At 35.8% G+C, this 15,977-nt stretch overlaps 1 protein-coding gene across 3 annotated transcripts in view; it reads left to right on the top strand.

The window, feature by feature from the left end:
• Positions 1 to 15,977, top strand: part of LOC140445539 (cytochrome b5-related protein-like) — a 553,029-nt gene that overhangs the window by 366,114 nt on the left and 170,938 nt on the right. For all 3 annotated transcript variants that reach the window (XM_072537636.1, XM_072537635.1, XM_072537637.1), the window contains exon 4: positions 6,707 to 6,925. In XM_072537636.1, coding sequence (XP_072393737.1) covers positions 6,707 to 6,925 — 219 coding nt within the window. The remainder of the gene's footprint in view (positions 1 to 6,706; positions 6,926 to 15,977) is intronic.

Raw genomic sequence — 15,977 nt, 5'->3', positions numbered from 1 at the left:
TAATGCTAAAATAGTGATCAGTTATTTTCAGAAAAGACAGAACATTTAAAAAGCTTATTATGATAGAGGTACAATAAGTTTAAAAAAGCTTAAAAATATTGAAAAAGTTTATGTTAAAAATAAAAGCGAATTGAGAGAAGGTCTTATTATACATAAATTAAGAGATAAAACCTATTCGATTAAATTAAGAGATTCTGGTGCCTTATTTCTAAAAAAGAATGATTCTCATTTATATGTACAAAATTTGATATGATTATTTATTTTATATTTTATTATTTTATTAGCATGCATGTAAGACACAAACTATTTCCAGGAGTTCACATTTAAAAATATTAACTGAACAATTTTTTTTTTTTTTTTTAGTTCGCTATTCTTGTATTTGAGCTTCAGTAGAGCTTGAATTTGGCATTTTATGTAGCAACATGCTATAATATGAACCAATATGCATAATAATTATCGAAGGTTGCTCAAGCTTCTTTAATAACTGCTCTTCAAACCAAATCATGTTTCATCCATGATTTCTGAAGATCCATGTTTCATCAATGAAAACAAACTTATACAAAATATGCTTCCTTTTCTTCGATATAATTTCTTTAAAATAAGGATCTCTTTACTGCAATATTAGACAGTTCCATAAGTCCATGCCTTGGTGAATCTTTTTGCCATCTAAAACCCAATTGCTTAAATAACCTCTATAATGGTGCCATGGAACCATCAAACATCTGCTTCTTAACCAAGTTGTCTCCTAATAATTCAAAAGTTACCTATTTTTTTACAAAGATACATTATAATCAATAAACATTTCTTAAAAACAATCATTCTGTCTATATTTGTTAATTTGTCAAAGTTCTTACTTGTTTTGTACATGTCGTAAATACTATCATGAATACCACCAACATTCAACTCTTCTGTATTAGTTTTAGCCTTTTTGTGATACCGTTTTTAGGAGGTGATTAAAAGATCCTTATTTTTAACAGCTTGAGAAATAATACCAGCAGTATATACACTTAGTTTTAATGCTAGTGCAACACGCTAAAATACATAATAAAACATTGTAATACAACATTATAAATTTTAAATTCTTTAAATTACCTTTCTCACAGCATTCAATGGTAAAAAAGGGTTTCTATTATTTCGCTCTTGTTCCAAATAATAAGCATAACAATATTAAATAAGCAAACAGTTCTCGAGAACGACTATTCAATTCTTTAGGCATTTTAGCACACCCAAAAATAATAATTAGTTTTTAAAGCCATTGAACAGTATTCCAAAATAGGTCTCATTAAGCAACAATACATTAATTTTGTTGAATCAATGAAGAAATACTTGCAATTCCTACTAACGAAACCAAGAGGTTTAGATACTAATATGTATCGGATCGGGTTGTAAATAATAACAACAGTATAGGAAATACTACCGACTTTAATTATCACTCCAAAACGTAATGCAAAATAACAATATATATTAATTAGGCCATCGTCGCGTCTGTCCTACTGAGTTTTTTCTCAGCTGATTGTGACGTAACCGCATGGTTGCCAATACATCACACTCCTCCCTCCTGGATGAATCTACTCATCATAGTCCTCCAAATACCTCGGAGGTAGGTTTTCTTATTCGAGCAGGTGGCTTTTTAACTTCAGCGGCCTGCTCTACAATTTCTGGTTCTGGGTCCACAAATTCATTTGGATGCAGAAACAACGGTTGCGGATTTGTTCAGAATGACGACGTAAAATTTTACCATCAGGGGTTTTTGTAGCTTAACGGTCCAGTGGTTTCAATTATTTTGGAAGGAAGTCACTTTTGACCACCTGGAGCAAATGACCTTGCAAATACAGTTCCGTTTTCTTGAAAACATCTGGGTACTGTTTTGTAAGAATCTTTCATCTCTTGCTTAGATAACATCTCTTTTCTAAAATCGGGCTGTAAACGATCAAATAATGAGCCCAATTTTCGCCCCATTAATATTTCTGATGGGCATCTCCCTATTGTACAATGGGGTGTAATGTGCTGAGTAAGGAGATATCTGTGCAATGCTAGCTGTATTTTAGTTTCTTCATTACTATCTGTCATTTTTTTAGTGCATTTTTTACATTTTGTACCATGCGTTCCGCTTGCCCATTACTACTTGGATGGTACGGTGCCACCAATGCTTGTCTAATAAGGTTTTTCTTTAAAAAATCTTGGAACTCAGCTGACGTAAAACAAGTTCCGTTATCAGATACGACGACATCTGGGATGCCATGAGTGGCAAATAAACCACGTAATACATCTATAGTCACAACACTAGAGGTATTTGGAACGATTTTAACCTCCAACCACTTCGAGTACGAGTCTATGATAATCAGAAACATTTTACCTTTAAATGTACCGGCAAAATCGAGGTGTATTCTTGTCCATGGAGCTTTGGCCCACTCCCACGGATCGATTGGAGCCTTTTTTGGCATGTTTCTAGACTCCTGGCACTCGCTGCATGTATTTACTAGGTGTTCGATTTGTTTGTCGAGATTTGGCCACCAAACATATGAGCGTGCCAATAACTTCATTTTTACGATTCCGGGGTGTGCTGAGTGTAGCAAATTCAGTATTGTTTTCCTCCCTCCAAGTGGAACTATTACCCTTGTACTCCATAACAGGCAGTCTTGAAAACAGCTAATTTCGTTTTTACGTAGTAGATAAGGAGTATATTCGTCTGAAAATTTAATTTTCTCATCAGGCCAACCTTCCCAAGCCCACTGCAAAACTTTAGATATCACTGGGTCTTTCTTAGTCTCATTGGCAATATCTTTGGCACAGATTAGTTTTTCTGGGATGTTCTCAAACATCAAAACGTCATCTGAGCTTGGTGGTTCTGGCACATGTACCTTTTGTGGCAATCTGCTAAGAGCATCTGCATTCTGAATTTTTGAACCTGGTACGTAACATAATTCGTAATCATAAGCAGATAACATAAGAGCCCATCTAAGCATTCTGGGTGACAGTATCTCTGGAACACCTTTTTTCGGATTAAAAATACCCAACAATGGTTTATGGTCCGTTCTTATGTCTATTTTCCTGCCATATACATATTCATGGAATTTTTTAATGCCCGATATTATGGCCAGTGCTTCTTTGTCGATTTGGGAGAAATTTCGTTCAGTAGATGATAGAGTACGGCTATGGTACGCCACTAGATATTCACGTCCCTCATCATCACGTTGACTAAGCACACAACCTACCCCGTAAGGGCTGGCATCACAAGTTAAAAATAAATCTTTTTGTTCACTGTAATGTCCTAACACAGGTTCTTTCGCTAAAATTTCTTTTAATAAATCGAAAGCTTTTTGTTCTATGAAACGCCACTGCCAGGGAAGTCCTTTCAGAGCAGTTCATGTAACGGATTCGCAATTGTTGCCTTGTCCTTTAGAAAAACATGATAAAAATTTAAAAGTCCAAGAAAAGCTTGCAACTCGGTTTTATTGGTGGGCGCAATCGCATTAGTTATGGCCGCGATTTTGTCTTTAGTGGGGCGTAAACCGTCTTCACTAACTTGAAAACCAAGAAACTCTATAGTTTTTGTTCGAAAAATGCACTTTTCTTTGCGCAAATGCAGTCCGTCTTCCTGGAAACGCGATAGTACCGCGCGCACTTTTGAATCCAAGTCTATTTCTGAGCTACCGACTATTAAAATGTCATCGTAATAAGGTAGTACACCAGGAATACCCGTTAATCGAGTGTCTATGAATTTTTGAAAAATTTGTGGAGCCACTGATATACCGAACTGTAAACGATTGCATTTAAAAGCCCCTTTATGGGTTATTATTGATTGTGCTTCAGCAGCTTCGCGGTTAACACTTAACTGCAGATAAGCTTGCGCCATGTCCAGTTTTGCAAAAACTTTACCGCCCGCAAGTGTGGATAAAATACCCTGTACCGATGGCACTGAATAAGGTTCCGGATTTAACGCTAAATTCAATGTGGATTTGTAGTCACCACAAATCCTAACCTCCCCGTTCTCTTTGAAAACAGTCACAATTGGGGTACACCATTTTGGGTGCGTAATCGGCTTTAAAACCCCTTTCGCAATAAGCCTGTCCAGTTCAACTTCGATTTTGTCTTTTAGCGCAAATGGAACTTTACGAGCTTTACACATAACCGGCTTTACATTTTTGTCCAACGAAAAACTTACCGGGGGACCCCAGTAAGATCCCAAATCTGTGTTAAATACATCTGGGTATTCTTCTGAATAATTAATATTTGATAAAATTTGACTTACCCCAGCTATGGTTAAACCTAAACTATCAAACCAGTTTCTGCCGAGTAGACTGGCGCGATTTCCTTCCGTGACTATAAGAGGAAGTGTCGCTGATCTTGGACCTCTCTTTACCTCCACTTGACACTTACCCAGTGTGGGTATCACTGTGTTTTGATAGTCCCGTAAAATAACACTGGATTTATCTATTTTAGGTCGATTTTCACTAAAGATTTCATGGTAGGTTGATTTGCCTATCACTGAATAACTCGCGTCCGAGTTAACCTCCATTTTCACTTTTTGGTCATTGAGTAGCACATCTACTAAATATTTACCGGTAATGCTATCAGACGTCACGTTATTTAACGAAAATTCATAGTCACTACTTTGATAAAAAAACACTCTGATTGTTCCCCGAAACCGGCTCGGTATTGGACGTAGATTCCACGGTAGTCCGATGTACTTTGCATTTGTGATTTTGGTTCTTCTTTTTAGCAAAACAAGCTATTTCGATGTGTCCAACTTTCCTGCAATAGGAACAGGTTGATTTAATGTGTTCACAAGTTTCAGGAGAATGTTCTCTTTCGCACCGAAAACATTTCTTCCTTTCACGATTAGCTTATTGTTGTTTGAACTGGCCCGGTTGATTTTTACGAAAACTTACCGCGTTACATCTGCGCTCGACTCATTTTCTCGTAGCACTGCCAAACTTTCCACAGCCACCTCGTGTGCAACGCACATGTCTTGCGCGTCCTTAAGTTTTAACTTATCTGTGGCTAGCAACTTTTGCTGTAGCGGTTCGTCGGTAATACCATAAACGAGTCGGTCACGTAGCATGATGTCAAGGCTAGTTCCGAAACCACAGGGTTAACATGGAACTTAAACCTACACACAATATCCGACGTTTTTGGAGAAAAATGCTTTTTTAACTCAACTATGATTTGATCATAAGTTTTATCAGACACATTGGACGGCGCGACCAAAGATCTAATAATCTCGTATGTATTTGGACCGCACAAACTTAAAAATGTAGCTTTTTTCTCATCAGGATCCGTAACGTTATTTGCCAAGAAGAAAAAATCCATACGCTCGACGTATGATTCCCAACCTTTGGAGTCCCGTACGTTAAACTGTTCGATGTTTCCGAATGCCGCCATCTTGCACACAATTTGCGTTTATTTATCGCCGGGACGAAATAATGCACTTAAACTGGCACACACACGAATAATATGTATCGGACCGGGTTGTAAATAATAACAACAGTATAGGAAATACTACCGACTCTAATTATCACTCCAAAACGTAATGCAAAATAACAATATATATTAATTAGGCCATCGTCGCGTCTGTCCTACTGAGTTTTTTCTCAGCTGATTGTGACGTAACCGCACTGCATGGTTGCCAATACATCACAAATACCTTTATTGAAATAGAGTTTATGTGCTCACAGAAAGTAAGCTTCTCATCGAAAACAACACCCAAATCCCAAAGAGAAGAAACATAATACAGTGGCTGATTATTAATAGTAGGTATAGCTTATTCCAATTATATTAACTTTACGAGAAAAGCGTATAAAACAACATTTTTTACATTTAAGTGGAGTCGAAGAGCCTAGGGATTGCAGATTGTATACAAATGCTACGATAATTTTCAATATTGTCTTTCTGACCATTTTTAAATATAGGAACAACATACCACACACGTGTGTGTGTGTGTGTGTGTGTGTTTGTGTAATTACACCTTAATAAATTTTAATCCATATTTATGTATCCACTTGCGACATCGTTCCCCTGACAAATTTAGTCCATTTTATGATTCCAGTCACCTGTAACTTGCCTTAAAATATTTCTTCGACATTTTTTGCAAACTTTTACTAACATTCTCCTATTCCTACCAAAAACTAGTTTTGGACGGCTTTTATCTTTTTTATCTAAGATTCTTTTTGTTTCCCCATAAGGCTTAATTAGATTTCACGCTGTAGTTTTAGGAATATTTCAGTTCTTTCGCCATTTCAAGGATTATTTTATTGCAACAATAATTTTTAATCACCAACAAATCACCGCAATTCACTTAATTTGATAAGAAATTAATAATTGTAGAATATAGTGACCTTTGCTGGAGTACCCGACTGCATTGTTTTTGTCTTGTCTTATCTTGTTTGGTTTTTAGCAGTTACTTTATTCCGTCCAACTATTTAGTTACCACTATTTTTTAAATATTTTTAAGATCATTAGGACATTAATAGGGTTATATGGGTTGTATAAAAAATATTAATTACGTTTGTGTTATTTATAATATTGCTAATTTAGCATTATTATTACATTAATAAAATAGAATAATAAATTAACAGTCAAACGCCTGAATTTATTATTTACTATAATTTGTCCCAATATATAGTTGTTAAGATTCGTATTCCTTTTATTTATATTAGGCATACAAGTTATATGTAAGACAATTACATTTTATTTTAATTTTTAGATTAATTGATTTTCCGCACCAATATAGACAAATGAAGCTTACTGATTTAGTTGGCCTACTACTTCCAATCTGCATGTATATATTTGGAAAAGAAAATTTATTAAGTGTTATTATAATGTGGAATTTCGTCCTTATATGTGGAGGTACCTATATGGGATTTGTGGGACTAAACGCTGGTCACCATCACCCTGATGTGTTTCACGATGGAGATATGCCAAGGTAAATAACAATATTATTAATAAACTGATTTTTTATAAGAGGTTTGGTTTAGCGGATATTTGAACATTTGAATTTCATTGTACTGTTTAAACTTAATGAATTTATATAACAACAATAAATTTATGTAACGTAAATGATAAACAAAAGCTAGTTAACTAGATTGAGCATAGTTGGGATTATACAAATTTATAAAAAATCTAAAACTTAAGAATTTTAATAATTTATGTACGGTAATCAATCCAAAAATACATAGTTGAACGTTGTCAAAAATTGCGTATCAAAATCTACGATATAACAGATCTCACGGTACTTGTAGTAATAGCTAGTCTGTTAAATATCTTGTTGCAAACAAATCCATAATTATAAATCAAATGATTTGTTTGATATTTCAGTTTGTCAACCATTGTTTTGTTATCATATCTTAACCAGACATGATAGTTTGTTTAATTAAACATTGTATTTTGACATCGGCTTTCTATAATGAAGAAACGTTAAATAAAACATTTAACTATAATTTTTAGTTTATTCTAAACTAGATTTACTAATACAAAAAAGAACACTTTTTCTGTAAATCACTCTTTAAATACCATTGTTTTCTAGAAACGATTTAAAATTCAAGATATTGTGTACTATGAATACGGAAGAAAGACAGATACATAAACATTGACTAGAAATGCGTGAAGCAAAGACTATACCTCGGATTTCCTTGTTGAAGTAAAAAATAACGACGTTTGCAATAGCGCATTATAATAGTGTAACGATTTTACTATCTTTTTTTACAGTCTTTTAAAATGTTATACATTTACTTTATGTAATATTTATTTACACTTACTTATATAGTTTACACTAATTTATTTTACACTAAGAACACAATATTATTTCATCATACTACAATTTATGTTAGATTTATAATAACAACTATATAACACCGATTGACTGAATCTAAATTATTTCTGTATTTATATAAATGTTCCGTTAGCTAGGGTTCCCTCGATTTTACTAGAAGGAATCATCTACCTGCTTGTCCATTCTCGAAGGGGACCGTGTACACAAGCGGGGTTTAGCGGCGAGGAGTCTAGAGAAAATACCTGCAGGCGCTCGTATTTTCTGGAAGGTCGAGGTCGTTGACCAGGCGACGGCTAGCATAACAGAGATGGTTCCTCCTGCAACTTTGTCGGGACTGGAACTGGATGCTGATATCGGCAAATCGATCCCCTTCTACAACCCCCAGTTGTATAAAAATCACAAGGAACGGTTTTCTCTCCTCTCCAGTACGCACATTTTAGACTACCTTCCAATCGAACTGATGACACTCTAGCTTTGGCATGACTAACTTTTGACTTACGTTGGACTCCAGTACGTGCTCTCTCAATTAAAGTTATGCTTCCGATACATCTTGTTAGATAGGCTGATCATGGGGTGTGTCTCTTGTTACCAGATAGAAAAGGTAACGTAATGCATCTTGGAGCTTTAAAACTTTTCCGGGAGCTGGCAGTGGTCATTAAAGTTCAGCAACTTAACCAAACTTCATTTGAAAGACGGATGCCAACCCTAGTGCATCTTTAATACTGGTCGAGATGGTATGGGCCAGTAAGTAGTCATCTGGAAGTGCGAGTAGATTTTGCTTTTCTTCAGTAGTAACACCATGTCTCGCTTTACCGGTACCTCCATAGAATTCATGAGGTCCCCATGAATTCCTCAAACGTGGAGTCAGATACTTATTGGACTTAATTTACTTTCGTCGGCTTTCCCCTCAGAATCTGGCTTATTCGGTAGATAACATCGTTAATATTCTCCAAAATGAAGTACAGACCTTCCCAGAACTGCTGCAACTTGGGAGAACAACCCTTTTGCTTCTTTGGATTGTAGAGCCAGAGTTTGTCGTTTTTCTTAAAACATCCGTTTTTGGCTTGAGTATCGTATCGTTTCTTCATTCGGTCGCTAGCGATCTGAAGATGGGAACGGACCAACTCATGTATATCGTCCATTCGTCTTGGCAACTCGTGTACGTATTCTTCACCAGCTACATCTTTTTCAGGTCGACATCCAAACTCTAGATCACAAGGTACTTGCATCGCGTCCGAATAGCACTTTTGCTATTCTGCGGATCTGTAGGCCATTGCAAAGAACGGAAGATTTTGCTCCCAGTTTCGCTAATGATTGGATAGCATTTTTGTCAAATACTTGCCAACTGTCTTATTCATCCGCTCTACCATTATATCCGATTGTGGGTGATAGGCTGTAGTTCCTCTGTGGACAAACTCGAATGTAATTATAAGTTTGAATTGTTTCTAAATTCCCTGTGTCCGCTTCTTCAGATTACCGATAATAAAATAAAATGTTGAAGTCGTGGAGTAAAATATGGTTTTATTGACAGCTACTAAATTATTACATTATAGTTGTTGTTGAGAAAAAAATTTATAATAGACTGTGTCCCAAACTAGTTCCGAAGCTATATTTATATTCTCACTAAAATGCTATGATTCATCAAATAAGTGTATTGCCGTCTGCATAGAACAAAAATACTTTGACTTTTGAAAGCTGTCAAATATAGTTTAAACCGAGGAAATGATTGCCATTTCCTCAATAATATTAGGCAAGTTCAAGTTGATTAGGCAATAATTTGCAGGAAGTTAAACAAACTGTAATTAAGCTACTAATCGATATGTTTCATAATTATACACAGTGAATCTCTACAAATTCAGGAAATTAAGATTAATGTGAGATTACAAATTAATAGACTAATTTGTGATTGAACACTCTGCCTAGTTTTCTTTATGCCCAGTCTATCACAGATTCCCTGGAATAGATCGCTTTCGAAGTTCCTTTCTTAGTCACTATGGATCTCCAAAGGCCCTAAATATCGACTGATATACTCCTTGATCAACACATCTGCAATAGTGGCGGGCCTTCTGACCTGGAATTGCGTAGATCTCAACCACTACTGTGACATAATTCATTACGACCAACATGTACTTGCTCCATTTTCTTTTTCTGGAAATGGCCCAGCAATATCCAAACACATTCTTTTAAACGGACTTCCATTCTTTTAAATGGACTTTTAACATTGTATTGTCTCATAGGAGCCTTTCTTTTTCAAAAAGGTCCGTTACTTGTAGCACAGGTAGTACACTTCTTACACCAGTCCTTTACATCATCGGAACTATTCATCCGTTCCGAATCATGAATCCGTTTTCAAATTCTCTGAAGAGATTTCTTTACACCGAAATGTCTTCCTGATGAACTGTCGTGTAACTGAGTTACAGTTAGAATCACCAACTGTATGCTCTACTCTGAACCATTATCATTTCTCAGTACTCTTTTAAGCAAGCTGTCTTCCATGATAAAGGAGTCCCACTGGGCAGAATACTTCTTAACTACTAAGCATAGGCTTGATTTTTCTTGACAATGTGATCGACGGTTTTCTTCTTTCTATTCTCGAATTTTCTGTAAAACTGGATCTTTCTCTTGTTCTTCTCTGATCTTAATAGGCGTCCACTCTTCGTTGGCCATCGTTGTTCTTAGCACTGCTGCTTCCTTGGACTCTGTTTTGTTGCAGCGGGACTACTCTGCTGGGCACGGCCTTCTAGAAAGAGAATCAGCGTTTAGGTGGCTAACTCCGGTCCGATGCTCAGTCTTGAAATCGTATTTTTGAAGTCGTTTAATCCATCCGGCTATCTGACCCTCTGGATTCTTAAACTGCATTAATCACTTAAGGGTAGCATGGTCGGTTCGGATTAAAAACTTTCTTCCATAGAGGCACTGATAGAAGTAATAGAAGCAATAATTCCGCTCAGGTTTTGAAAGTACTTTACACTAAATATCCAAGGACTCGTTCCTGTCCTTCTTGAATCTTAGATAGCACTCCTCCAATTCGCACGTTACTTGCATCGTTATCTAAGATAAACTCTCCTTCTGGTATTGGAGACCCTAATATTGGTGCTCTGATCAAATACTTTTGTTCAAGGTTACAAAGGCAGTTTGACAGTCCCCACCGCAGCAGTAATCTCTTGCTTCCTTTGTAAGTCGCGTTAATGGTTTAACGATAGCTGCAAACTTCTTAATAAATCTCCGATAGTAAGTACATAACCCAAGAAAACTTCTCACTTGATGTTTTTCAGTCGGTTCTTGCCATTCCTTGATGAAATCGATTTTTCCCTTATCCATAGCCACCCCTTCTTTGCTGACTATATGATCCAGATAATTGACTTTGAAATTTCTTGGAGTTCATTAATTGGCAGCTTTAAGTCGATTAAAAACGTTTTCTAAATTCTTTATATGGTCTTCAAAAGTCTCCCCAAGACGATTATGTCATCTAAATACACCGGGCACGTTTTTCAATATAACCCTTTCAACGCATTTTCTATAAGCCTCTCAAATGTCGCAGGAGCATTACAGAGTCCAAATTTCGTTTGAACACCATAACCGTAAATTGCCACAATTCAGATCCTGTGGTCAAGGCTATCTTCTCTTTATCTACTGGGTCCATTTCTACCTGCCAGTATCCAGACTTTAAATCCAAATTAGAAATCAATTTACGTCCAGCCAATGTATCTAACGTGTCATCGATCCGCGGCAGAGAATAACTATCTCTCTTGGTAACATTGTTCAACAAACGGTAGTCCAAACATAATTTCATCGTTTCGTCTGTCTTTTTGACCAGGATCACCGGAGATACCCATGGACTGGTAGAAGGTTCTATCTTCATTTGCTGAATCGTTTCAGTGTCCTCTCTCTTCGCCTGTGAGCTGTTTGACGAATTGGCTGAGCATTACCAGTACTAATTTATGTTTAACAACAGTAGTTCTTTCCGTCTTTCCTCCTTTCGGTACGAAAATGTGACGATAACGCCGAAGAAATTCCCTTAATTTCTTTTTCTCCAACTGATTTAGATACTGGCCAGCAACTGCAACCATTCGGTCGAATTTGTCGTTGTAAGTATCGGATGTTGTTGTCTGACGGATTATGGACGTCACATGCCCACAGGTTCCTACTTTTGTCTCTTTCTTGATAGTCACTGGTTACTCATTGCCGTTGATAAGTATTACAGGAATTTCTTTAGCAGAAGCCACCGATTTATTTCCAATTATGATTCCTCGGCCAACCTCCTCATCATGATTCCAAGGCTTCATTATAACAGGTGTTCCTTTTTCCACAATTCCCTGTAGCCGCTCTCCTATGATCGTTTCACTTTTCGAATGCACAAATATATCTTCTTTAACGGCTGCTTGCACAGTGCTGTCATTATGTGAATGAAGGAATACTTCCTCGTTACCAACTTTGATTACCTAATTCTTAAAATCAAATTGTAATCCATGAAAATTCATTACGTTCATTCCTAATATAACATCCTCTTCGATGTCAGCAACTATAACAGTATGGATGAACTTTTCTGCTGCAATTCCTAATTGTATCTGGATTTCTCCATGGATGTTGGAATTTTTACTTAGGGCAATCCGCAGTCGCAACCTCGCTGGTAAAAAATATATAAGCTTTATAAATATATCAACTTTTGCAGCTCCATAAAACTTCGTTAAGCACAGGGACTCTGTGAGTAAACTGCGCTAACAAATACACCAAAAAATTGACTACTGAGGTGGTTAGAACTATGGGGGGTCTGTAGGAGGGAGCATACTTGAACAACAATATGACCAAATGCTCCATGATCCTCATCCACCTTCCAGACAAAGACGCTAAAGGAGAGACAATCAGGAACCATCTAGAGGTGGAAAATTAAGACTTTAGGACGAAAGACTGGTTGTTGAAGAATCGGGAGATCGGCGAGGACGCGGAAATCCTCGTATACACGATCAACGAGGTCTCCTATAAAGTTTTGAAGGCTGCTAATTCCAAGGCGTATTACATAGTTGGAAAAGTATCTTTCAAAACCATTGCCTCCATTGCTCCAATCTGAATTCTACAGCACAATAAGGCAGTTTCGGTCGACCTGACTGTTGCTGTGGTCTCTCCAGTAAAAGCTTCATACTCCGAATCCTTCCAAAACCTTAATTATTATCTTCTGATAGTTCTTTAATATTAATTGAAGTAGTCATAAAAATGGCCTTGATAAAGACCGTTTTGGTTGCGTTTGCATATTTATTGGTGCACCGGTGTTGAAAGAATTAGCCGATATTACTTGTTTCCAGGGGACGCCCAATTGTTTTTACAAGTGATGACAATATACGTGAAGGCTACCTTCGTTGTCCCTCAGCATATATATATATATATATATATATATATATATATATATATATATATATATATATATATATATATATATATATACATATATATATATATATATATATATATATATATATATATATATATATATATATATATATATATTGTTGTGATCTGCTTTATGATGTCTTATTATTGATTAAGACTAATTTAATTAATCCAATTATTTAATTAATTAGTTCACTAATTTATGCAGAGTCATACAATTCAATTACTATTAAAATTCTCAGGGTGCCTTTTTAATTTTACTTTAATCAGTCTACTTTATATATCTCTTCTAGTGGGTTCAGTATCTCCTAGTTGCTCATAATCGGGATAAAACAGGAAACGGAACTAACATTAAAACAACATAAATATGCACACAAATTATTATTTATTTCAATAAGCAATACGGTGAATGTTAATAAATAACCTTTTGTGGGCAATTATCTTTCCCAACAAAACTCCTACACTCTAAATTTAATTTTAATTAACAAACTATCTATTGATCTGCTTTATAATAATATCTACTAAAAAATTTACCATATAAAAAATATAATTTATTCACAAAAAAATAACTCTTTAAAACTTGGAATCTTAGTTCGTATGCTTATATTTGATTTTATCTTTAGAATGTCTTAACGTTTTCTTTCATTCAAATTATTTGACTGACCTTTATTTTTTACACCAATGATGTCTCCTCTCGATCAAACCACAGTTCCTTCCTTGATTGATTATGTCCGGCTACCATCAAATCTTTCCAGTTCTCAGCATCGCTCCAAAACCGCATACCAGCAAACTACTCCTCCGAAAACACAAGCCCAAGCCTCTTTAGACCGGTACTCTTTATTCACAAATTCTCCTTTCTTTCTCAATTAGATCTCGTGGACTATGCAGACTCAAAAGAGGTATTAATCTTCTCGTTTTTGATCTGCTCTCAGCTTCCACCTTTTTCACTAACAAACGAAAAACACTCCTACTCCGATTCTACACGAAAAAACACGTCTTCTCTTCTGGTCTGCCGGTAACATAATAATCTTTTCAATCTCCCCAGACAACCTTCTCAAACTCTCCCATCCCCCATCATTCCTTTTTAACCAATCATAAGCATTCATCTTTCCCACTAATTTTCGATTCAGAAAATTTCCAACATAATATTTAAAACAAATAAACTAATTTCACTCAAATTACTTTTTAGAAACCATTAACAATTTTGCCTTTTTCAACCGAAATAAGCTTCCAAATTCTTGTTATCTCATATCTAAATCTAATTCTTATTTACTTTCGAAAAATGTCCACCGCAAAATACAATTACAAAGTTTATTCCTTAAATATATAATTACACAAATTCCATTGTCCTTTCACTATTCACTTAGTCCTTCAAGGAAAAACTAGTCCGTCACGGAAACAATGTCTTTTCTTATTCTAACGATTACAAATAAGTACAGGGTTGTATTTTAACTTATATGCCCGCGGTATATTAAAATCATAAAAAAAAAACTCTTTATTCTATTTCTGATCGATAAACTGATCCATAACAAATCCCCGCCTTGTTTTGAGATACAAATATTTTTTTTTTTTAAGAGTAACCAAAAAAAAATATTATTTTCTCTCAACACAAACTTTTTCTTTTGTAGTCATTTTATCCTATCCTAAATTTTTATTACTCCATCTTAAAATCTATACTATTTTTATTCATGGTATTTGTACACATCCTGGATATTGTAAATTCCTCGTATCTTTTCTGATTCTACATGTCTAAGAACATAGCTGTTTATTCCATTTTCATTTTGTATGATGTATGGACCCTCGAAAATAGGCATTAGCTTTGCACACACATCCCCCGTGAGATTTGATACTCGTAATGCCCTTACAAGCACCTTTTCTCCCTTCTGGAAAGTCAGTGGTCTTCGTTTTCTATTCTGGATTTGCCTTTGGAGATATTTTTCATTACTGCGCTGCAGCCTCCTTCGAACAGTTTCCAATACTATTTGATACTCTCTCTGCTCCGGTTCTTCCCATGGCCGTACTGGCATAATACCCTTCATGACATATTCCGGCGTCTCTTTTGTCACCGTACTTGGAGTGGTGTTCAAGTAGTTTTCGATTTCTGCCACTTTCCTATCCCATCGTCGATGTTGTCCAATGGCACCAATGCGGAGGAATTTTGTAGTCTCTTGTATAAAACGTTCTGACGGATTACTTTTAGCATGTCGGATGCTGACAAAATTTGTCCCTATTCCCCTGTCTTGCAACTGTCTCTTGAATCGGTCACTCCGGAAATACGTAGCATTGTCTAAAAGAATTTTCCTTGGTGTTCCTACAGTGGCTATAAAATTGTCTATTTTTCTCATAATTTCTTCCCCCTTTGTCGTACGGCATGTGTATAGCTTTACATATTTCGAAAAAATATCTACCATCACCAAAATATGTTTGTTCCTCTGCGTGGTCATTATCAGATCACTTAACATATCTATTGCTACAATGTCTAATTTTTGGTGGGATACAATATTTTTAGCCACATTTTAATTTCGGAAAATTCTGCTTTTATATTTTTGACATGTTTCACATCTTTGGGTAACTTCTTTTGCAATCCGGTAATCTTTTCGGCATATATAGTTTTCGCGAAAAACCAACCAAACCTTCCTGCTGCCGATATGTCCATTGTCCTCGTGTAATTTCTGTATGATCCTTTCTGCCAATGTCTGTGTTATCACGTATAGTTCCTTTCCATCTAGTCGTTTGAAAAATATACCGTTTTCACTCTCCGCTCTTCTTTTTTCTCTTTCTTCCAGGTCTTCTTGATTTGTTCTAATTTCTTTTAACGAAA

The sequence above is a fragment of the Diabrotica undecimpunctata genome, chromosome 7, assembly GCF_040954645.1.
Source record: "Diabrotica undecimpunctata isolate CICGRU chromosome 7, icDiaUnde3, whole genome shotgun sequence".
Taxonomy (NCBI): Eukaryota; Metazoa; Arthropoda; class Insecta; order Coleoptera; family Chrysomelidae; genus Diabrotica; species Diabrotica undecimpunctata.
The sequence above is the reverse complement of the archived record's forward strand: the minus strand, read 5'-3'. Positions and strand labels throughout refer to the sequence as shown.